The sequence below is a fragment of the Alligator mississippiensis genome, chromosome 4, assembly GCF_030867095.1.
Source record: "Alligator mississippiensis isolate rAllMis1 chromosome 4, rAllMis1, whole genome shotgun sequence".
Lineage (NCBI taxonomy): Eukaryota > Metazoa > Chordata > Crocodylia > Alligatoridae > Alligator > Alligator mississippiensis.
This window is the reverse complement of record NC_081827.1, coordinates 171,052,405-171,077,644: the sequence shown is the minus strand read 5'-3', so window position 1 is coordinate 171,077,644 and position 25,240 is coordinate 171,052,405. Positions and strand designations below refer to the sequence as shown.

General features: G+C 45.3%; 1 protein-coding gene across 1 annotated transcript in view; it reads right to left on the bottom strand.

Annotated features, from left to right (window-relative positions):
• Positions 1-19,068: 19,068 nt before the first annotated feature.
• Positions 19,069-25,240, bottom strand: part of CDK15 (cyclin dependent kinase 15) — a 91,183-nt gene continuing 85,011 nt past the window's right edge. Inside the window, exons 13-14 of the mRNA XM_014594366.3 lie at positions 21,094-21,231; positions 19,069-19,957 (exon numbers count right to left, since the gene is read on the bottom strand). Of these exons, the coding sequence (XP_014449852.2) occupies positions 21,122-21,231 (110 nt within the window). The 3' untranslated portion in view covers positions 19,069-19,957; positions 21,094-21,121. The remainder of the gene's footprint in view (positions 19,958-21,093; positions 21,232-25,240) is intronic.

Here is a 25,240-nt window from a genome sequence, read left to right as displayed (position 1 = left end):
GAATGTCTTTCATAACACATGGATTTGATTTTTTACAAGTTTTGAGATGGTATAATCTGTATTAATGATGCAGTGGATTAAATATACCTCATACTAACTATGGAGTTCCATGGTGGCCAGAGCAGATCTGGTATTCAAGCTATTGAAATCCTTATGTGGAACACAGGGGTGGGACCAGCAAATTCTCCCTATGCCTGAAGAAGGGTGTTTGTGCACCAAAGCTTGTAAAGAACAAGTTTTCCAACTATTTAGTTGGCTTAATAAAAGACATCACATTTACCCAAAGAACGCTGTCTGCTTATGTGGAGCACAGAACTCTTTGGAGAACCCACAGTTCTGCATTACAGCTGGGAGATAACTCATCTTCTCTGTTGCTTATCTGAGATCTGTTCTTCAGACTATCCCCTGGGAAGGCTTTGCCCAAAGGAACCAGCCCTTGACAAACTGCAACTGGATTTTGTTTGTTTATTTTGCTTTTTAAGTATCTGACACCAACACACATTTAAAAATGCTCTAAATCTATCAAGCTGAGTTAAGCCCTTAAAATAAAATAAACGTAAATTATTCTTGAGCTGCCAGCATGTAGTCAAAGTTTTAGTCTGAAATGGATTAAAATGACTCAATTCTAAACCCCTGAAAAATGTGGAGTTTAATGAAAACAAAAGCAATGCTTTTTTCTTGGTACTGCAGATGTGTTGCTATGATTAAGTCTCCTAGAGCCTAATTCAACTCCATATTTTGTGATCATTTGTGCCGCTGCTAAATGTGCATGAAATGCTATGATGATGTAAGAGTGTTGTAACCATGAGGTCCAGAAATTATGAGAGACAAGGATTTGTTAGTGTGAATGTTTACTGGACCAACTGTAGAGTTGGGACAGAGTTAGACAAGCTTATGAGCACAAGACATTCTTCATCCGGTCTGACCAGAACAAGCTAAGCACAGCATATGACAGATGACTGACTATGCTGTGCTTGGCTTGTTCTGGTCAGACCTGATGAAGAATGTCTTGCATTCAAAAGTCTGTCTCACTTTATCCCAACTTTACAGTTGGCCCAATAAAAGATATCACCCTAAGGAATCCTTGTTTCTATGAAATGCTGCTATTCTGATTTTTGCAGCCAGTTTGCACCAGGTCACCTGCTACTCTCATCTGCACAAAGGCCATTGCTAAATGGGTACTTTTCCCACATCTGGACTCCCCTCTTCCTTTCTGTCTATACAAACTTACTGTATATCATGCTATAAACTAGAAGAAGGGCCTGAACCAAGAAAATTAGGTTCTAGATTTGGCTTCAAAATTGCAGTGTGTTTGGAGGCAGAGTTTTGTTATGACCCACTGCAGACCCTAGAGCCAGGTCTGACTTTTGGTTACAAATGCACATACAGACCTCCTGCTTATTCAAAGCAAGTCTTTTGGTTTGGGTTCAGTATGTAATTGTAAGGAGCTGGAAAGTGAGTTTTCTAGTACAAGGGCTAGAATTAGTATGGATAGCACACCTGAAATGTACAAATCTGAGCCTCAGTTTACATAGAGAGACTACTTATGGTTTCATAGAGAATTCGTAATTACAATCTGTCTGGCTAAGTACAAATAGAGGCTGAATTGATTCAGTCTTTGCAGTTTAGTCTAAGCTGCAGAGTTTGAACAGATAAGCAAATGAACACACATTCACTTTTGATTCAAGAAGTGCAGCCACATGCCTGCTGTGGCTCAGACAGGAAGCTGCGGGGGAGGTGCTAGAGCATGCCTGCCAGCCACTCCAAGGCTTTCCGCTCCCCTCCCTGCTGGAGCAGAGGGGGCATGGCCAGGCCCCAGCCCCTGCTCTGCCTCGGGGAGTGGGGAGATAGTAGCACTGAATTCATAAAAGCTTGAACAAGAATAGTTCTTTTTCTGAAAAACTATAAACTGAAAATTATAAACACAGCCTAAGAGGTGTGTTCACTTACTCTTCCTGCTGCGTCAGAGGTCTTTGGGATTTGCAGTCCAGCATCAGAGCAGCAGGACTCTACAGGGTTCCTTGTCACTTCCTCTTCCTTCTTCCAGGTGCCTCTGGGATTTGTAGTCCATAGTCACAACCAACACTAAGTAAGCTGGCAGTGCAGGGCAGGGCAGCTCTGTACTCTGGGCAAGGTGAGTTTAACCCCCTTCCCTGGCCCCAGACCCCAGCTGGAGTTTGTCTCGGGGGTGGGGGGGCAGTGAGCCGGCCAATGAGCCAGTCCTCACTGCTCCAGCTAGGGTGCAGAGGGGCGGAGCCAGCCCTTCTCTCTGGAGCAGACAGGACAGCCCAGCCCAGCCCAGCCCAGGGCTGGAAAGTATGCTGTGATGCTGGGGGACTCCGATTTAACTTGAACCAGGAACTGGTCTTGGACAGAAGTTTCATAAACTGGTTTGACCTCAATCAGTTAAATCAAATACTACATTCAGCCAGGCTTATCTTAAACCAGTTTCAGCCATTTTGAAACTGGTTTATGTGCATTAAACTTCTGTTCTGTTACAGGTTTAAACCAGTTTCCAATGACTTAAATTGGCTTGTGTGTAACTTCTGTCCCTAGCAGGGGGTTGTTAATGTTATGTGAACCAAAGGGAACAGCTGCCTTTTACTTGAGGATCCTCCATTTTGAAATATCAACACAATAGGTTGGTTTCTTGTTGCAGTTTCAGGACAGCATAGACATTAAAGGTAGGAATGACCTTTTAGTTCAGGGCTGTCCGATTTAGCACCCCTTCCTCATATCTACCTATGTATATTTGTTCAGTTTGGAGAAAGTTAATCTACTAATTGGAACAGGCTGCACCAGAGGGTGCTGTATGCTATGGGACCACACCAGCATTCTGGCCACTAGCCTTCTCCCTTCCTGCTGCACCAGGCATGCAGGCATAGGTGCCCCTGCCCTATCTTTAGCTCCCTGGACATTGTCATAACCCAATGATTTTTAGTGCCTCGGCACATTGGAATTTTCCTGCCACACAGAGCTTTCTTTGCACAGTGGATTTCTCAGCTGCAGAGAGAAAACCCCGGTGCAAAGAGTTCCCACCACGCGTATGCAAATTAGTGTCCCACTATTGGTCAATTCTAAATTATTCCTACGTGGCAGCTAGCAATTGGCTCGCTAGCTGTATAAAAGGTTAGAGCAGTTTCCGCCCAAGTTGGAGGACTCCTCAACCATCTCGTGGGGTACTCTAAGCGCGCTGTGGAGCCTAGCAAACTCCGCGTGTGTCTTGGAGGAGGACTTAGGGACCTGATCAAACTCTAACCACTCCCCGTTATCGTGGAATTATTGACGTACCCCCGTGTGAAGCGCACGTGGAGTCGTACATCAACGACTCATCTCGGTTCGGTTCGGCAAGAGATCTCACTTCTGTTTGTTTGTGTGCAACTGTAACTCAAGCAAGTTTCCTTCCTGCACTGTGACCATCGGCAGTGTAAGTAAAGCTTTCTTTGTACAACCAATACGCTTCCGTGCCTAACTCTACTCCGTCGTGGAAAAACCCCACCTGACGGTCTGGGCTACTGGCCATAGCCTTAGACCGCCCTCGGTCCCGACAGACATGAGCTCCTCTGCTGCACCTTGCTGCACCAACGGCCCATGCCATGGGTTTTCATGGCACTGCAGACTGTGTAGCACTGCTCTAATACACCCCCTGTGGCAGGGCAGGAAGTAAAAGCCAGAGGGAGAGGGAGCCCAGAGTCAGGGTTGTCCCTAGGGTATGGCGAATCGGGGTGACTGCCCCGGGCCCCAAACTTTGGGGGGACCTGCGCTTCAATATCATGGCAAGGAAAGTTTTGGAGAAAGTCAGAAAGCTGGAGCTGGAGCCAGCTGAAGGGGCTTCACCCACATGGTGCCACACGAACTCCCTCCTCCAGAGCCCCCACAGGGTGCAAGAGATGCCGACCTGGCCCTTGGCAGGGGGTGGAAGTGCCCTATGGAATGGGCTGGTGGCAGGTGAGCCTCACTCCTGGATCTGACAGCTGAGGCAGAGGTGCTGCCTAGCATCCACCATGAAGCACAGCCTGGCCCAGAGCCCCTGCGAGGCTACCGGGCACCGCAGCTCAGCTTGGCTTGGGGCACCCTGCTGCAAGGGCATCCCTGACCCAGCTTGGCCCACTCAACACAGCCCTCACCTCAGCTGCCTACTGACTTTTCTATGGACACTGGATTGAGAGCCTTAGCGACCGTATATAATTTTTTGCATCCCACACACTTCCCGAATAAGAGAGACACCTTGTTCCGGGCATGCAGAATGAAGAAAAAAAAAATGTTTCCCAGAGTCATGGCTTAACCCTGACCACAGAAGCAGAACTTTAACCGTTTTACAGCTGCTGCCCAATTACTGCTACCAATTCAACAGTGGCCATTAAAGGGTTAATATTGTGGCTAGGGACAGACATTACATATAAACTGGTTTAAGTGATCAGAAACTGGTTTAAACCTGTAACAGAACATAAGTTCAGTGCACATAAACCAGTTCCAAAATGGCTGAAACTGGTTTAAAATAAACCTGGTTAATGTAGTATCAGGCTTACCTGATTTGGGTCAAACCGGTTTATGCAATGTCTGTCCCAGACCCCTTCCTGGTTTAAGTTAAACCAGACTCCCCTGGCATACTCTCTGTGCTGGGAGTGCTCTCTGTGTTGGCCCTGTCCCTCTGCTCCCTGGCCAGAGCTCTGGTGGAGACTGCAGGTACAGTAGGGTCTTCCTGGCTTCCCCCTGCCCCACCCCGTCGCTGCTCAAGCAGGGATCCCCCCCCCCCCCATCTCCCTCCCATCTCCCACAGCACTTACCTCAGCCCCATGGACCCTAGGCATGTGGTATATTAGCTAATGCTCAGAGGTATCTGTGTCTCTAATTTCACTGGGACAGTCAAACAGAACAGGGCTTTTTGGGGCTAATCAACAGGCCAGCTGGTAATTCCTTCCTTGGAAAAAACTTGTTTAAGAAGACCTTGAACTAAAGGAGAGAAGCTATTGTTTTGCTGATAGGGTGATAAACATTGTTATCAGCCCCCTGCTGGCTTGCTCACCTGTCAGTTTGCTGCAGACAGTATAAAGAAGCAGGGAGGGATATTGACAAGCTCTGTATCATCAACAGATGCATGCACTGCATTCCCCCCCACCTTGCCTCAGAGTGCTAGCAGGGGGATGGGGGCTGGCAACACTCCTGCCCCTTGAGCAGCGAGTGGGCAAAAGCCTGGGACTGGAGGCAGGATGGGGGTTTAAAACCTCACCCTAATCAGAGCATCCTGCTGGGGCTTGGCCATACCCTCCCTCCCCAGCTCAGCATTGTGGAAAGGAAGGAAGGGCTGTTCTAGTGTCCCTGGCTTCTAGCCTGAGCCACTGCAGGCATGTGCCTGAATTTCCTCAGTCCAGAGAGAATGTTTGTCCAGTTACAAATGGGTTTAGCCTAGCCAGGTTGGACTACCTGCAAAGGTTGAATCAATTCAGGCTCAGGCTTTTTGAAAGTGTGTCCCTAGCCTGTAGCTCTGACTCTGAACAATGAACTCAGTTCTCGGCCATTAGCTGCCACCCATGCTTCCATTCCTCCACTCCGGTGTAGAAAACAAAATGATCAGCATGCTTAAAACACACATCCCAGTTTTGGAGGGCTGATTTTGGGGAGGGAAAGGGTGCATGCAGTATGTGAGTAAATGTGTTGCTTCACACAAATAGGATAGTTTCAATTGGATACTTTGAATTAAATCTCTCAAATTCTCACATAGTTAGTAGTTAGCAGCTGCAGGTTCAAGTCCTGTACCAGGATTTGGGAGCCTATTTACTGCTGACATTGGCAGAGCAGCACTAGTCCTGTGTGTAGATCTGTTTATACTTTTTCACTGTTGATGAAAATTCTTTGGTCTCTGCCTCTCACCAGTAGCTATCCAGGCGAGAGCTTCTTAGTCTGTGTGACTCCTGAAAAAGATTACTAGATGGGAATGACATGACCTGACAACACAGCTGGTTCTAATGCCCAAATCTGTGGATAAGATATTGCTGAAGATCCAGCTTTTATAATGTTTAGTGTCTGTGCTGCTAGTTTTATTGCTCTGGAAAGGGTCTGGGTGATCTCTGGTATAAAGCAACCTATCCTTTTAATGGGCACTACCATCAAACAATGGAATATGATTTATTAAGTCATTTAAATTGGTGATAACAAAGGTGGCTCATTAATGCAATCAAATCCCAGGCAGGACAGTGCTGTTTATCGCATTTGAAGTGCTCGCAGAACACTTGAGTCTGGGGCCACTGAGGGAGCAAGGTAGTCCTCTGTGGGACTCAAGGGGCGCGTCCAGATGCGCATGGTCATGTGGTATGTGGCACTGCAAATGTGTTTGCAGTGCCATGTACCACACAGTCTGGTGTTCTCCACACGGCAAAGGCACATTGCCCCAAGATGCACTGCACTGGGTTTTTTTAACGCGGGTTTTTCTTGACCCCTGGATATCCTGCAGCTACCGGCCAGGCTCCGTGCGGCAGAATCTTCTCTCCTGCAGCCAAGGAGGCCCACTGGACCCTAAATAAGGCTGCTGGGGCCAGGGCAACTTGCCACACGCCAAAGTGCACATGGCACAGGCGTTCCCTGGGGACAAGTAGCAGCGGCGCAAGGTGCACCACCGCTACTTGTCCCCAGGAAACCAAACATCCACATGTCTGGACGTGCCCAAGGTGTCAAAATTTGGCTCAAAAGGATGAGCGCTGCATACAAGATATGCATTGAAGGTCTGTAGGCCTCTTCTACAATATGCCACATATATTGCAAGCTGTATCATCAACACATGAGCCCGAACTGCTGTCACCTCCAGCCAAAGAGTAGAGTTCTTCAGACCCAGGCTACTGGATTTGCCTATTTCAGAATCGGGGTACAAAGGCAACATTCAGATGTAGATCCAAGCTGAGGTTCCCCACTCCCACACCACTGGGAAGTGCCTGAATCCAGGACTGCAGCCCTCTAACTTACTAAAACTATGAATGAATGAGACTTGTTTTACAGATCAATCCTACTAAAACATCTTTGACTCATTAATACTCACTCTTGGCTATTCTCTTTTCTTCATCTTTCAGTTGTATACAAGTGTGACACAGTCTTGCAAGGGTTTTTTTCCCCCCTTAGTTTTGTTTATTGTCTGTCTGTCCTCCATCCCCCTAAACGATTGTTCAGAGCTGAGGGGAGAGGGAGAAATCAACCTCTTGTCCTGCTTTGCACTTCACCATCTCTGCCTGCAGAGGTGGGGAAGGGTGTCAAGCAGTGTAAAAGAGAAAACTGTGAAAAGGGAAAAAAGGGGTGGGGGGCAGTTGAACAAAAATGAGAAACAAAACAGGACAGTGAGGCTGCTAGAGACAAACTTCAAGTTGCAGATTATTTCTCAGGGAGGGTCTAATTAGGAAGCCTCCTCTGGAACTGCGAAGCTGTCAGGCTGCCAAATGTCAGGGTGTTTATCAGAGATCAGGGGAGTCTTCTAAGGCAGTTACAGTTTGGTGCCATGATCTTCTGGATTCTTTCCAACGTTTGTGGCTAACACTCTGAGTTGTCACCTTTAGGGGGCTTTAAGACAAAGTAAGGACTTTATTTCCCACATAACCACAAGCAAGCCCATCCTCATATCTGGCCTATGTATGCTTGTTCAGTTTGGAGACAGTTAATCTAATCAGAGCTCTTTCACCCTGAGGTGCGGTTACATCTCGTGCAGGCACAGGAAGATGCTCAGTATCACTACTGCAGCCATAAGTCTCCTAATAAATAAGCATATGTATTTAATGACTGCCGACAAAGAACCGGGTTCTCTTCTTGGTTATGTAAACCTGGAGTGTGTTAGCTTCACTGAAGTCAGTGACATTGGCTGTATCAGCATAAAACCCCAATGCAGGATATCACCCTCATTCAAGATAGCACTTGAGCATGTATTTAAAGTTAAGTGCATTTTTAAGTGCTTTTATGAATCAGCGTCTGCCTCTGAATTGGTATATTTCAATGCCACCTGGAATGTACCATAAATTATTTTTGTATAAATGAGATTCAAATTTGACGGTCAGTCTTTTTTTTTTTTTTTAAACAAACCCAAACTTTGCATAATGTGAAACAGTGATTCCTCAATGTGGACATTTATCAGTAAAAAAGACACAGTGTCATTCTGTCCTTTGAACATTACAATGTAGCCATCGAAGATATTTGTTGGAGAGAATGCTAAGGCTTTGTATATAGCATATTTTTTCTCCCATCTACAGCCAAAATAGAAGTGATCAGTAGGGTGCAGGGCATATAGCTGTCTTCTACAGGGGCATGCCTGAACCTTCTCAAAAATGAAAAATTGCTAGTTCATAAGTTAGAATGCTTCTTAAATTAGAAGTCTGTGGAAACCTCTCTTATATAATTGTTCCTAACCAAAGTGTGGCAATTGGCTTACTGAACAGTGAAATCAGTTTTGTTTTTTTTCTGGCTCTCCTGTTTGCATCAAAAATGCTGTATCCATCCCTGCATATGTACATTTGAACATTCAATTTTAAATTAAATGCATTATGTATACATCTCTATTTTTATGAGAATTTATATTTAAAAGATATTTGCCCAATTGAAAAAGGAGAGAATGTGTATATTATATTTTAAGGTTATTCTCAGTTTGATTCCAAACCAGTTATAAACCATATTACAGTATAATGGAGCTGACTTTTGACTAGCCATATAGATAGGGTTATTTGCACACTATAATCCTTGGATGTCATCTTACATTATTATACTGTTATACTCAAAACTGCTATTGATTTGTGCAGATCTTCATTTCCCATAAGTTGTTTGAGAGCTTTCTTTTTAATTTTTTCTCTGACTTGTGAAAAGTGCACATATTGCTGCTGTGACATCATGCTTAAAAATATACTCAAGCAGTGCTGTGAGGTATGACTTATGGGGGTTTCTTTTTCCTTTTTAGCTAGCAATAAGATTTGTCCCTACCTGAGGTCCTCATCAGCTAATATCTGAGTAGCTACCCTGCTTTTTGTGCCTCTTTCATTTTCCCCAGATGAAAGACATTTTCTATTAAAACACATTGGCTTCAGCTAGCAGAAGGTCCCAGGTGTCTACCCTGAGGCTGAGCCACTGCTTTAAAAGTTTTATACACAATCCTTAAGTGTTTTTTGAGCACAATAACAATAGTGAAATATCAAAAATCTCAGACTTTCATTATCAGAAGCACAGCATAAAAGGCATTTTTCAGTCTGCTTCCTATTCCCCATTCCCAAATCATCAGATGCTGTGACATGGCTCCATCACTCCAAGGCTAACAGTCCCAACAAACAGAAAATTATTTCCAACTGGCAAACATGCTGTTTACTTTCTAGAAAAATTGCACTTTCCAATCTGACAGTTGATCAAGGGATCTCCCGCTGCTGTCAGCTTGAAGAAGTGTTTAAACACAGGGAAGGGAGTTTAAACATTTTCTCATTATCACAGAATAAAAAAAAATTAAAATAAATAAATAAATAAAGGCATTGAGTCTTGCAGACCACCTGCTGTGAGAGTAATGAAGCTGTGTCACATGACCAGACTGTGAGGACTTTTATCTCTGCCCCCAATATCATTACTGAAGTGACACCTGTCACATGACCCTATGTCAGATCTTTTATCTGTATTCCCCAAATGCAGTTCTGGGTTGTATGTGCTTTTTTGTAAAGAGCATTGCCCGCTTGTGCCATTGTAAATGGATGGAGTTTTGTCAGCACCCTCTGTTTTGTTTTTCTTGGAGATTTACAAATTGACCATAATAATTTGCTTTGGGCTGAGGCAAAACAGAATCTTGGCCTCGGAAAAGTGCTATTTGGTTGACTTAAGGCTTTTTAGAAGCACTTATTCATTAAAAAAAAAATCTGCTGTTAAATTCTACATATGTATGTGTTCTAAACTGAGGTAGGTTCCCTTTGAACTAAAAAAATCTTTAAAATATATATTTTTGATGTGTCCTTTTTTTCCCTCTTTTTTTATTATCAAGCCTGGAGTAATTCATGCCCACTGAGCAAGGCCCTGCCCAACCTTGCCAACGTGCTTTATTCTTTCGGGAGGGGGAGGGGAGTAGGAGTGGGGTTATCCTTTTCAGTCCTCTGCTGACAGTACCTTTTTAGGATGCCTCTGAATGCCCTTTACAAATGAGGGTTTATACACTGTTCACCAGCAAAAACATAACTTTTTACACCAGCCACCATACAATGATAATAATGTTTAGCATGTCAATGATGGGAAGCATTTTCAAAGTGCTGATTATTAATTTGGAACAGAGACAAGCACCTAATAATGACTTCTGATGAAGGCTAGATTTGAACGGGAAATCTGGAGGTGAAAGATCCAGATTGCACTGTCATTCCCCAGAGTAGGTCCCCTCCCCAGGTGTAAAAGGTCTATTAGGACCATGCAGTCTGCTTTGCAGTTGTCTTTGTGTTGTTTTGTAGGAGAGGGGGTGGGGAGTTCCTTCCACGCTCCCTTCCCCACTGCCCTTCCCCTTCAGCTGAGTAGGACTTTGGCCCACAAACTGTGCATTCAGCCTAGATCTTAGGAAATCTGCTAGCAGCTGGAGCCTTTGGGATCCCCTCTGTACCACCTCCTTCCCAGTTTCCATGGCAACACCAGTTCAGGCCTGTTTTTTCTTCTTCTTCTTCTGCTAACAGTTGCCCCCTAAATCACTCCAGGGTAGGTCGGGGACAATGACTTCACAAAGCCAAACATTTTTATATTAGTTCTGTCCCAGTTGTCATTAGCTTAGGAGGTACATCCCTATAATGTTGGGAAGGGGATGGAAGTGATATGGTGGAGAGGAAATTCCCCATCCCAAAATCCCACCTACAGACTCTCTAGGGCAGAGGTTCCCAAACTGTGGTCTGTGGACCACCACTGGTCCATGGGCTCCATTCAGGTGGTCCGCAAAAAGGTTGTAGAACAATCGAGAATATCTGTACTTGTAAGGTAAGACTACTGACATTAAAATATGAGTCGTGTGCTTTGATTTGTAGAACAAAAAAAAGTGTATTAAGTGGTCTGCCGAGACCCTCAGTAATTTTCAAGTGGTCTGCAAAAAAGAAAGTTTGAGAACCACTGCTCTAGGGAACTCACATCAGTCTTTCCTGATAGGATAAGAAGAGTGCTGATGACTAGTACATCCCTTTGCTAGGGTTGTCTTGGTTTTCCACCTTCACAGAGACAGAAGGTGCAATTTAGCCCTCAGGCAATTTACTAGAAAAGCCTTTTCTCATTGTGGGGTAGGGCAATGGAAAGCAAAATAGATTTAGTTTGAAAATAGATGGCTGTGCACGTGCTGAAACTACTTTCCATAAGAATTTGTATGGTCTGTCTCCCTGTCTATGCATTACAAAGCCTTTAATGTCTTCGGTGCTTAGTAGCCCTCAGTTAGGAGGAGACTTCAGACTAATCAGCGTGAAGCTACATGATATGCCTCCTCTCATGTCCCTATACTTTGTGTAGCTATTGCCAGTGGGGCAAAGGAAATGTAAAACAGTGCCCTTCTAATTGGGCAGCTGCATACACCTATTTTCCAGGTGCAAATGACTACACAAGATGCATGATAATGGAGAGCTAGGTCCTATCCTCTGGATGGTCAGTAGTTTAGTTAGAAATGCATCATATTCATCTGAGAATATGCAGTGGCAGAGGTGATATCTTTTACTAGACCAATTAATTAATTGCAAAAAAAATTCTTTATTTGGAAACTTTTGGGCTCACTCGCCCTTCCTCAGGCAAAGGAGAATACATAGATCATAACACTTCGCCCAGGTAGAAATGAAACTTCATATTGCACAGGAGAATAACAAGATGTTATAGGTTCCCCTGGGTGGAAAAGTTCATTTTATGCAAATTAGGCTCACATAAAAGTTTGAGCAGCCTGTTCATATTCATGCATATTCATCTGTGCTCTTGCCTGTACTATATGCAGTTCTGCTAGCAAAACTGCATCGACTAGGGGTGTAAAAATATCACATCCAGTAGTTGACATGGCTCTGCTGGCAAACCCCATCCCCCTGTGCATGGAGCTCTGAAAGCAGAAGGTGCCTTCTGCAAGCCAAGCTTCTGCTGTTCAGGGAACTGGCACAGCTCAGAAAATAGAAATACTCTTGCTGGCAGAGCTGTGCCTACATGAAGGGAGCCCAGCTGCCTTTGTGCTGCTGCTGTAGTGGCAGCAGGCCCCACACGATAGACAGTGCCTATCTGTTGGAAGTTATTTCCAGCTACTAGCTGACTACTAGGTGAGTGAGAGACTTTGTTGTTGATGATAATAACCAACCCCTCCTCCCTCCACAACAACCAGCATTAAAAATAGGAAATTACCAGAGAGGTTCATGTGCAAGTCCAATTTTATAAGGTCTGGTCTGGATCCTGTTTATACCACAGCTAAAGTGTTGGAAATCTGTGGACTAGCGAATGTCTCTACTGTCAGTTTTTATCATGACACAGGGTGTGCTTGAACCCTGACCCACTTACCTTACAGCTGAGGTTTCCAAACTTTGTCTTACTGCATACCCCCTTCCAGATTTACCATCTGCCTGCGTACCCTTACCAGCATACATTTTACATTTTAACCCCTTAAATTATTATTATAATGAAAATTAAATCTGCTGTTCCACAATTTCTCCCATGTACCTCCAGGGGTACGCATAGCATAGTTTGGGAACCCCTGTCTTACATGCTTATATTCTTTTATCTCATGCCCCAGCATGCCTGGAAGTTTGCTAGGAAAGAAGAGCCAGGGCCCTACAGCATGCTGGGCCTTCCCAACGCCCTTATGAGAGGTAGAATGGGTTTGTGACTGAGACCACTTTGCACCAACTGCAGTCCCAGGACCCTGTCATTGGAGGTCCGTCTCTTACCTTCCTCTGGCTCCCTCCTCCTGTGCAAGCCTTGGCTGATGTAATAAAACCTTTGTGCATCAACCGCTCCAACACCCTGCCTTCTCTCCTTCCCCAGTCAAATTACATCCATGGGAATTCTTTGTCAGTCATCTTTGCTCAGTCAAAGATGTCAACTGATAGGGCAGCTAGCTGTATCACACAATATCACAGAATAAAGCAGCATATGAAAAGGTAATCACAACTGTGTGGAAAACATGTTTGCATATGTCAGACCTTTTAGGCACTTGCTGCAGCTGAGATACACTGACCAAAGAAGCAGTGTCATGAGAAAGCTAAGGAAATTAAGCAAACTTATACAACAACAAAAATGAACAGCACAAGGTCTGCTGCTGCCCCAGAAGCATGGCTTTGTTACAGCAAATTCAAGGAGGTAATGGGTAAAGCCCCCAGCACTGAACTTTCAGGCTAGGGACAGACATTCAAAAAGCATGAGCCTGAATTAATTAAATCTTTGCAGGTTAGTCTAACCTAGCTAGGCTGAACTGGTTTGTAACTGGACAGGCACTATCTCTGGCCTGAGGATATTCAGGCGCATGCCTGCAGTGGTTCAGGCTAGAAGTGCTAGAGCAGCCTTCTCTTTCCTTGTACAGTGCTGAGCTGAGGGGCGGGTGGGGGGGAGTGGGAGGGGCCTAGCTAGGCCCCTGGCAGGACATTCTGAGTGATTAGGGAGGTCTGTGCCTGTACCATCCCAGGCTTTTCCGTGCTCACTGCTCAAGGGGCAGGAGTGTTGCCAGACCCCAGCCCCCTGCTAGCACTTTGAGACAAGGGGCGTGGGGGTGCAGTGAATGCCTCTGTTGATGATATGGAGCTTTTCAATCTCCCTCCCTGCTTCTTTAAGCTGCCTGCAGCAAACTGACAGGCGAGCAAGCCAGCAGGGGGCTCACAACAGTGTTTATCACCCAACCACCAAAACAGTAGCCTTTCTCCATTAGCTCAAACTCTTATCATAGTATTATAGTATCATAGTAGCTAGGGTCAGGAGGGACCTGAACAGATCATCTAGCCTGACCCTCTGCCACAGGCAGGAATGAATGCTGGGTTCACAAGACCCCAGACAGGTGATCGTCCAACCTCCTCTTGAATTTGCCCAAGGTAGGGGCGAGGACCACTTCCCTGGGAAGCTGGTTCCAGATTTTGGCCACCCTAACTGTAAAATATTGCCTTCTGATCTCTAACCTAAACCTGTTCTCTATCAGCTTATGACCATTGTTCCTCATCACCCCAGGTGGTGCTGGGGAGAAAAGGGCTCTACCTATGTGCTGTTGATCTCCCCTCATGAATTTGTAGGCAGCCACCAGGTTCCCCCTCAGCCTCCTCTTGCTGAGGCTGAACAGGTTCAGGTCCTTCAGTCTCTCCTCATAGGGCCTGTCCTGCTGCCCTCTCACCAAGCGGGTGGCCCTCCTCTGAACCCTCTCCAGGCTGGCCACATCCCCTTTGAAGTGCGGCGCCCAGTACTGGACAGAGTACTCCAACTGCGGCCGGACCAAAGTCGTATAGAGGGGGAGTATCGCCTCTCTGGACTGGCTTGAGATGCACCTTTGGATGCATGACAAGGTACGGCTGGCCTTGCTGGCTGCGGTCTGGTATTGGCGACTCATGTTCATCTTGGAGTCAATAATGACTCCGAGATCCCTTTCCGCCTCTGTGCTTTCAAGAAGGGAACTCCCCAGCCTGTATGTATGCTGTGGATTCCTTCTCCCAAGGTGCAGCACCCTGCAGTTGTCTACGTTGAACCCCATCCTATTCTTCTTAAACAGCTAACCAGCTGGGCTGTTGATTAGCTCCAAACAGCCCTAAACAGTCACTGCTCTGTCTGCCTGGCCCAGTGAAATTGGAGACACACACACATTTGCATTAGCTAGCATACCACATGCCAAGAGTCTATAGGTCCCTGCAGTGGGAGATGAGAGGGAAGGGGGATTTCCTGCTTGAGCAGCGAGGGTGGGGTAGGGCAGGGGGAAGTCAGGCGGACCCTGCCATGCCTACAAGTCTCTGCCGAGTTCTAGTGAGGGAAAGAAAGGTAGGGGCCAGCCCTGTTGCAGCCCTGTTGCCCTGCCCTGCCCTGCCCTGCCCAGCCGAAAGAGAATGCCAGCATGCTGGGGGAGTCTGGTTTATCTTAAACCAGCAAGGGATCTGGGACAGACATTGCATAAATAGGTTTGAGCCAAATCAGTTAAGTTTGATACTACACTCAACCAGGTTTATCTCAAACTGATTTCAGCCATTTTCAAACTGGTTTATGTGCACTGAACATCTGTCCTGTTATAGGTTTAAACCAGTTACTGATCACTTAAACCAGTTTATGTGTAATGTCTGTCCCTAGCCCTAGTGACACAATCCAGCTCTTCACCCAGTTTCAGTTCAGGACAGTTTGGTGGAGGAAGAGAAAGACTCACAGAACCTGCAATCCCTGCAAACAGGCACAACATGGGGATGTAAATGAGACCATTATATTGGAACTAAACAGGAACCTGTCCTCTGAATTATTCCTTGTGAAGACATGCATCCAAGATCAGGAGCCCAAGCCAGGCAAGTACTTTCCCCCTGTGTAAGCATGGGAGTCACCAAGGTATTTTTAACAGTTTTGAAAGATGCTTTGGAACAAGAACATCAACTTCTGTAATGGGTGAGCTGGCATGCCTAGGAAATGAGGGGTGGTGAGTGAGGTGATGGAATCTGCACACCATAACATCCTTCCTTGGCCTCGCACTTACCTACATGGACCCAATGGATAGGGGTAGGACGCAGTTCATGCACTTGCCATCCTATCACAATGGCTCTAGAGTCAGATGACACTGTGGATGGGAAAACAGGGAAGCTGTGTGTGTCTTAAAAAATTAATGAGGCCCAGCCCAACCCAGGATTTACCCCTTTGTTCATTCCTTTTGTTCAAATTCTTCTTTCACATGCATTAGTGACTTTTCCCTGCTGTTGCTGTTGTGGCCTCAGTTTTTCTTTGTGCCTGCTTCTACCCACTATCCAGCTGCATCCACCTGGCCCCAGCACAGCTCCTTGATGCCCAGCTCTGGGGTGAGTACATGTGAAGCACGCCACCACCAGAATACTGCCAAAGCCCTTTGGATTCAAGGGCTGGATCCAGCGGTTCCACGGGCTGGATTTGGCCTGAATGCCTTATGTTGCTGACCCCCTGAACTATAGCACTGATACTGAAGTACTTTTTCCTTAACTTTCCGAAGAGCCCCTCTGAGAAATGCTGTAGGAGTTTTGGTTGGGTGAGATCTCTCAGCTACTCCCACTAGCCTTTCCCCCACCAGGAGTACTTTTCCTATTCATAGTCTGTCAGCAGCTCAGAGATCAAGAAGATTAAAACAGGCTTATAACTCATTCATACACCCATGCTCAGTGCAATAATTATACCAAAAACAATCTTTGTTTGGGTCTCAATTCCTCACCTCCTCCATGCTCATAAACACCTACACTTATTTTGGACATAAGAAGACCTCTCAATTCAGCTCTAGGCAACCAGCCCACAATGTGCATTTCTAATGCTCCGCTGGTGTGGAACCAGTATACTGATAATCCTGTTAGTAATGGCAGAAGCTCCCTCTAGGAAATTATAACAAATAGTCTTAAACAATTCCTTTTGTTGACAACTTTATCCAAGAAACCATCTTCCCTTGAGACTTCACTCAACTTTATAGACTAATCCCCTCCTTCCCTCAGGAGCTCCTTTTGTTGGAGGGGATGGTAGGCAAACCGCAGGAGTGACAGGTCTCTGTAAGCCTTGGATCAGTCTTGACATTCTTTCAATTGTCAGCTCCCATCTGTCCTGTTTGAACATCCATCTTCTGGTCCAGGGATCTCTCTATTAAGTGACACATGGTTGGATTTATTCTGAAGGTCCAGACTGCACTGTTACATCTTGGTTGCCAAGACAGTCTGTTCTTTGGGGGGGGGACGTCAAAAACAAAACAAAACAAAACAAACAAAAAAAGCCAAACAAAAGAGAAACCAGGATATTTATATCAGATCCTTTCTTTTCTCTGAAAGATGATTTTTTAAAAAGTGAAACTCCCTGGACCAGGCTCTTCCCTCAGTTATACCAGTGTAAATGGTCCTGTAGTTTCTCTGACCTCAGAGGAGCAATTCCAGAAGCAGGCTGGGATAACTGGTAGCAGGATCTGCCCCTATAACCACAGGACACTATCAGGGTAAGAACTGAGAGATTTCTTGATAAAATACGTTTATAAATTAACATTTAAAAAATGGATCATAATTCCAAATATTTCCCTTGGGTTATTATATTACCTTTTAGTTATGTTGATTATTAAAAATGAATGCTAACCTAACTATGGCCTAGGTAGCATAGCAGCACACAGTGCTAACAGGGCCCCTGAAATATCTATCCGCATTCTAAATTACCAGTGAGAGGCTCCAGGGAACCCATAAACTCCCACTCAGAAAAGTAGATTGGAGGAAGTATAAAAAGGTGGAGACTGATGGAGCTTTGGCCTCGAACCAATATTTCCTTGGGCACAGATGTAGCATAGCCTATTTCCTTTCTGGATCACTGGGAGAAAGGCAAGGAGATAGTGACAATTTGCTGCCCCTTATGGTGAGTTCACAGCAAAGCCACCATTCAGCCTTGTATGCTTAGTATTTTATTTTTAATTATTTTTGCACTTACATCATATTGAACAATGGAAGTAGGCTGGTCATTTATATTGTTTGTCAAGTTCATTTTCTCATGTATCAACACAATACTTATCTATTAGATGCCCAGTTAGTAGTGTTTAGATTCCTTTAAAATGCTTTATCATTGTCATAAAGATGTTTCCATTATTTTAAAAAGTTACCAGTGAAATCTTACAGGTCTTTGTTCCAAGAAATTCTAAAAACCTAAGTATTGGATTCCATCACTGGGGCTCAACCTTTTTTACAAGGAGGCCAAAAATATCAGAAATGGGCTGAGGCTTAGAAAACGACTGCTGGAGCTTTGGGTGCTCAGTGGCATGTCAGTGCAGGCTCTAGTCTGGGGCTTTACTTTCACAGAGCTTCAGAGCTCCCAGGCTTAATGCTGCTGCTATTTGCACCCTCTGTTTTCCCTGCCAGTGGCAGCATTCACCCCCTGGGCTCAGGAACCTTGTGAAAGCAGTGGCTCTGGCCAGAGTCTGCACTGACATGCTGATGAGCTCAGAGAACTCGCTGCATGTGCAGAGCCCCATAGGTGGCAGGCCAATTGCTCAGGCTTCATGGGCTACATGCAGCCTGCAGGCCATGGGTTGAGCACCACTGGATTACATCTTACAGACAGGGTGACCACCCATCCCTAATTGGGCAGGACAGTCCCAAAATGGGAACATCATGTCCCAGTCCTGGGCTGCATGACTCAGGAAGAGCATTTGTCCCAAATTTGCAGTATCGTGCAGGGATCTGTTTTCTGTTCACCACAGAAAAACGTGGGAAGTGGCAGGTTTCTCCTTGCAGGATGGCAGAAGGGGCTACAAGGGGCTGGGGAGAGCAGGGGGTGCCTTGCCATGGCGATGCAGCCAGTATGAGGCTCCTAGGGTCAGGACAGTAGGGTGGAGAGCCCTGAACCTGCAGCAGGCAGCCTGCTCCCACCTCCCATGGGCTCCATTCAGCTCTGCTCCAGCCATGCTGCGTGGGCAGGGCAAGTGGACATGTGTCCTTCCTTCCAATTTGGAAAAGGTGGTCACCCTACTTACATATTAACCTGTGGAAGAGGGTATGAGTTGATCTTTAAGTTTGTTAAATATGTAAGGCAAGTGAGGAAGAAAAAGGAACATCAACAAGAAATCTAGTCAGTATTTTAAAAATCCATTAAGAGTAGTTTAAGGTTTTATATACATCCCTGAATCACCCTGAGGGCCAGTCTCTGCTGATTTTTGTAGGGCTTGGTATTTAAAAATGTTGGTGTGGTAGCCTTATAGCAGGGGCGGGCAATTATTTTGCGTGGAGGGCTGCTTACTGAGTTTTGGCAAGCCATCGAGGGCCGCATGACAGGCAGCCCAGGGCAGATAAATATTAATTTTCTAAATTTTGTGGGGGGCCTGTGGGCCGGATAGAATGGCCAGGCAGGCCACATCCAGTCCGTGGGCTGCATTTTGCCCACCCCTGCCTTAGAGTGATGTTGTAGCCATAATGATCCAGGAATTATGCAAGAGGCAAGGATTGTTGTGGTGTGATATCTTTTATTGGACCAACCGCATAGTTGGGATGAAGTTAGACAAGCTTTCAAATGCATTAGACAGAAGCTTTAGCAGAAAAATGTATTGCATTGATTCTGCCAACACTAAAGCATGAGCATAATTTTACTTAACTGGCTATGCTTAGAGACTTCAGTGGAATTGAATGTTACATGTGTTTATGGATCCAGGACCCCTCTGACTACGCAAAGAAACCTGTGAAACTGGCCAAACCAGTGGTGCCCAACCTTCTCCCCCAGTGGGCTGGATGGGCAGTGCTTGGTCTGCCTATGGACCAAATCCAGCTGGTGGTCTCAATTTAGTACCCAGGTGGCCATGTTGAGGCCCCATCTGGCCATGCAAAGGTACAGGGTACAGCCTGGTCCCAATTTGACCATGTGGGGGGAGAGGACGTGTCCCAGTCCTGACCAGCCCTGCAGGGGAGGGAAGGGGCCTAGCTGGGTCCCATGGTGGGGAGGGGGCATGGCCCGGCCCCAACCCAGCCCCACAGCGGGGTGGGGTAGAGGGAGCATGGCTCCATTGGTGGGGGACAACAGGGTGTGACCTGGATGCATGGGGGGAGGTGGTGTGGCCCAACCCCAATCTGGCCATGCAGGGGGGAGGGGGCATGGCCCAGCTCTGACCTCCCATGTGGGGCGTGGGAATTTGGAAACAGTACTTCCATTGCTCCTCTACCACCAAATTTTATAACCTGTGGGGAGTCCTTGCAGGCCTGACGTCATGGCTCTGTGTGCTGCAGGGTGAGCATTCCTGGAGTAGGCATAAACTGCTCTCAAACGCTAAATGTAAGCAAACTGGATAAAATGGATGTTTCTGTAGTTATTTCTGGGAAGCCCCATGATCTTTCAGCAACAGGTGTTACTTGTAACCCTAGCAAGTAAAAAAAAAAGTTTTCATGTTGAAACATCACTTTCTGTTAGCCATTTGCCTTTAAAACTGAAACAAGCAAATAAAAACAAGGATGTGGCAGCTTTAGCATTTTTACCTAGCACTGTTCAGGCACTGGAGAATACACAGTGGGGCAGTTTCTGATGCTTATTTAAAACCGAAATAAATAGATCTACTGAAGTTACCCTGGTGTTACGCAGAAAGCAGAATCTGACACAAAAATATCAGTGGTAGCAGAGTCAAGTCAGTCCCGAGGCTGCTGCAATCTTCAGGGCACCTTAGATGCTGTAATAACCTTAGCTGAGTTGCTTTGCATTACTGGTGATTCATCAGGCAGAGTGACCTGGTGGTACCCACCTCTACTCCAGAAGAAAATATAGTTGGGTACATGGAATACATCCCCTTATTGGCATTTTGAGATTTAAAGTGTAAAAGCTTGAATGATAAATTCCAGTCTCCAGATCTGTGGCTGTTTAGAGCAGATTAGTGCTGAGGACCACAGAATAGAAGCCATCCATTGGGAGAACATGGGCTCACAAACTGCAGTCTAGGGATTCCCACCCTTGACAGAATGCACGTGTTGCCAAATCTAGACATGCACCAAACCCAGACATATATTGGTAAATCTGCTCTGGGGGCACTTGTGCCTACCATCAAGCACAGGGGAGACAAGAGATCTTTGCTGCATTTCTGGGTGTGGTGCATGGGAGCCAGTGTAGACAGATGTAACAATTAAAATGTTTCAGATGCCTTTGTGCAGCTTGTCCTTTGAAGCATTTCAAACTCCCAGGAATATCTCTTGAAATTAGGTACTATTTTGGAGTGTTTCACTTTTGCTTACATCTGTCTGCACAGGGGAAGGAGGGAGAATGGGATGGACAATCCCAGGGCACTGCCCCACTGAGACCCCTGCAACTGCTGATGGGTCTCCCACCCCTACCAGACCTAGAGCTGCGCTTGTCCTCCTGAGACATCCCTGCTCACTCCTTCGAGGGTTGCGGGGGGGGGGGGGGGGGTGGACTTTTTGGAGCCATGTCAATGCATGTGTGAGGCAGGGTCTCTGAATGGCCCTGATCGGTGAAGCTGCAGCTCAAAACTCTCTTCTTTTAGCTCCTTACCCAAAAGGAAGTTGATCATTCTGATATTTCACCAGAACTTGCTGGAGCTGGCTTGGGGATGATGCTTCTGGTGAGGAACAAATATGTCACAGATTTCTGGTTGCAGCCTCACTCCTGGGACTGTAAACAGTGATTGTGCTGTGAAAAAAAAGTGAAGGAGAGGACCACAGAAAGAATATATTTCCCACCACACCTGCTCAGTTGTGGCTACCCTTATTGCAGCTGGGAGTACAGAACACCACTGCAATTTACTGTGCTTCCAAAGCTCGGCTTGTGGGGAGGGAGAGAAAAGCGATTCAGCAACAGTAGTTGGGCCTTCAGTGAAGTTCTGATCTGCATAATGTTCCTCAAAGCCACTCTTCAGAGAAACGCAGTTTTGTGTGCCAACAGAATTCATCTAGAAAAATCCTTTTGGCTGAATTGCTGTTTATACAGCTAAATCTCTGATCTGCATCAATTTGTGACTGTCCCTAGTTCCTGACTTCGAAAAATGTGCTACTTAAGTAGCAGGCACTCCAAATCAGTGGCTCCAAAGCTGTGGATTTTAGATGCTACTGGTGGTCTGCCATGGTTGTACAAGACTAGGACTTTATCTTGCTTTCATACAGGATTTTCAAATACAAGTTGTATCATCTGGGTGTTTGGTGGTATACATTAAATTTTGAGATTTGACAGTGATACATTGTTCCCAAAAACTTGGGAACTGATGATCTAGAAAACAAAGTCTAGGATGCTGTATAAACATATTTCCCAAGGCCTTAGCTGTACAAGCACATCATCTGGTAAGTGGTCTCAGTACAGATGCTACGAAGTTAGATGCGCGTAAAGATGCTTTTTGAAGATCGCCAAATGTTTGCAGGGTTATTAATAAGCCCTTTTAACTTAAGACATTATTTAGCCAGTGGAAAGAGGAATATTTTTTTAACTCTAGACACCCATGTAACTTTTATTTGGGTTTTGGTAGCAGTGAGCTAGTAGTCACCCTTCCTTGGTTTACAGTGCCTTCACTTCTAAAGAATGATTAAGGGAAATCTTATGTTACTGGTTTTCTAGCCTCCTTGTTCACATCACCTGGCATTTAAAGTAGCTTGGAAATGTCTTTCTCTCAGCTCACTTCCTTGTGCATTTTTGGAGGAGGAAGGAAAGAATGGAGGAGGGATTGTTTAATTCTTCCTTTTCCCTAAAAATCTCATCATGGCCGTTTTTTAACCCCCCCCAAAAAGGAACAACAGCAAAAACATTATTTGGCAGAACAGGAGTGGGAATGCAACCCACTAATCAAAAGGATTCAAATCGATCCTTGTGCTGCCAAGCTCTCTCCTTCCCACCCAGTGGAGGGGGGAAAAAAAAGAAAAAAGAAAAAAGAGATAGAGCGAAGGCACAGAGCTTCTCTCCTTCAGCAATCTCACAAATGCAAAACCTTCCACTCCAGTGACTCCTCATTAACTTTCTGAATCTGACAGTCTAATTATTGCAGCTGCTTCGCGCTTAGAATAAATAAATACTAAAGTGGGTGTTTAAAGAAATTGAGAAGGGAAATTCAGTCATCTAGACAGTCAATAGAGAGAGTTTATTTTAAATTTTTATATTCTTATGTATTTATATCATTTTTGGAAAGATAATGAGATAGTTGTCTTTCAGACTAATTGAGTTCCTAGGCTCAGAGCTGCTTGCTGTCACCCTCTCAAACTTAGCTTTAACTTTTGTGCTTAGAAATCTGATCACTCCATTTACTCTTTTCTGCTGATAACTGGGGAAGGCAGAAGTGCACCCAAGTGTGAAGAGTGACTAAATGGTATCATAGGTCTCAGTACCTTTCATGGCAAGCAAGACAACTCAATCTCTTTTTTGATTTGCCTTGAAGTGCTTTAAAGGGAAAGTGTGAGATAAAACTTAGTTTTGCAATTAAACAAAATAAGCATAAACGCTCTGAATCTGTGGTGCCCACATTATTCAAGGGGATTAGAAGCACTCACCAGTCACAGATACGTAGTTCCCACAACATTAACTGAGGGCCATTTTCCAGTTCTTCTGGATGTAGATCTGTGTGACTGAGAGCAGCATTTGGTTCATTGTCTATGACATTTATTTTTTTTCAAAACTCTGATGGCCCAAACTCCATAGTTTTTGCTCAAGGGCTGCTCTCCTTGTGTTCAGAAAGTTTTCTGCTCTCCTTGTGTTTTGAAAGCACAGTGTCTGCTCCAGGCTAACACTTCTGGCACTTTTCAACCGCTTTAACACGGGCTATGTTCCTAGAAACCTGTGCTTCAGGCATATGGGGCATGTCTGTGCTGCCCAAGAGCTGCAGCTTCAGGCCACAAAGTTAACCTGCAATTCTTAATGTCTTTACATAGGCAAATCTGCCATAAAAACTGGTGTTTGAAAGTCAAGCCACTTGAGGTCAGTGGGAGCTCTACTTGCATAAACAGTGAGCGAGTGAGTAGGGATTTAGAAAACAATCCATCCGTGACTTCACTCCAAGGGCTGTTTTAGTTTGTGTATCACAATATACTAACTCCAAGTTACCTCCCTGTAAGGCATAGTAAAATTGGGATGTGTAGATCTACTGCATCCTTACTTCCTATGCATCCAAGTATAATTTTCAGCATAGGATGTCTAATCTTGAGACCTGAGGATTCCCACATCCAGGACGCAGAGGTGTGGATATACTTTTCAGCTATGATGCAGAACCCAGTGAAAGCAGTGACATCCCTCAAGAGACTGTTTCAGACAGTTACCTTCTTAAGGCTGTCTACTGTTCACACTGTGCTCCAGTATCATTTCCCACCAGTGCAGCCTCACCAGTGGCAGTAGTGGAAACTGTAGGCTAGGCAAGATGGTGGCACCTTATCCAATGCTGCCTAGGCCTTCTCTGTGCCAGGTTAGGAATTGGTTAAAATGTCAGTGCCCTGTCAACCCCAGTGCTCCTTCCTTTCTGCCAAGCTGAAGCAGCAGTGAGAATTCTGGGAAGTTTAGGGAGGATCAGCATAGTGTAGATGCAGCCTATGTGCCAGAAGCTGGCTGGGAAACATTCTCGTATGTCTTGGAAACAGTGGAATTAAATACAAACACTGGTTTTGAATTGATTTTTATATTCTTAAGCCATCAGTTCCCAAAGAGCAAACTTCCTCGTTTGGCAAAGCAACAGCCCCATGTACCACTTAAAATCCTAAAATAGGTCATAAATTGGACTTGCTGGCGCACAGACAATATGCTGGTCTTTTGGCTAGGGTTCCGTGTCACCCAAGCTGTGAAAAACCTCACTGCTGAACTGGGCATTCAAGTCCTGTGGGGAGCCTGAACTTAGGGCTCTTTGCTCCCTTAATCAATGCAGTCAGAAGCACTGCAGGCTCTTGAGCAAAGCTGCTTTCTGGTTTTAAAGTGCTTGCTGCGGGAATGTACCGATGCCATCTCTCATGTTCTGCTGTTCACCTTCTAGGCAGAAAGACTGCTCTAAAACTTTTGAGGGCATGACTAATCAAAAATAATCTAAAATTACCACTAAGAATAAGCAGCAGCAAACTACTCTGCCTTAGGTTTGACAATGCGGAGGGGGCAACTTGGGGGCTACTTTGACAGGAAACCTGTGCAGTCTGAGATGAAAATTGAGGCAGGAGGCTCTCAGCCTCTTGTGTTTTTGACTCGGCGAACTCCATTTTCTTGCATGAATTGTTCAGTTGTTAACAAACTTTGAGCCAGAACAGCAGAAGGATGCCCAAGGTTAGCATGGGGTTTAACTGGTACTGTTGTGGCATGGGGCTGGACCAGAGACGGCCAGAACTCCACTAGTTTGTCTGAGAGCAGGAAGGACCTGCAAAAGCTTGTCATTTTAAAATAATAACTGCAGATGCTTCCTCTACCTGAAAAAGAGTGTTTGTACTTGAAAGCTTGCAAAGAAGAATTTTTCCAACTATTTTAATTGATCTACTAAAAGATACCAGATTCACCCAAAGAAACTTGTCCTTTTAAAATTGCCATTTCCAAACTATAAGACAGGCTAGAAGGAAATCAGATGATGATCATGTGAGTGCCCTCTCCTGACACTTTACATGTCTCACCAAACTTGCGGTGCTTCTGTAATCAACCCCACCTGGACTACTTACTGGTGGAATTTGAAGCAAGGACTTACAACACCAAAAACTTGAAT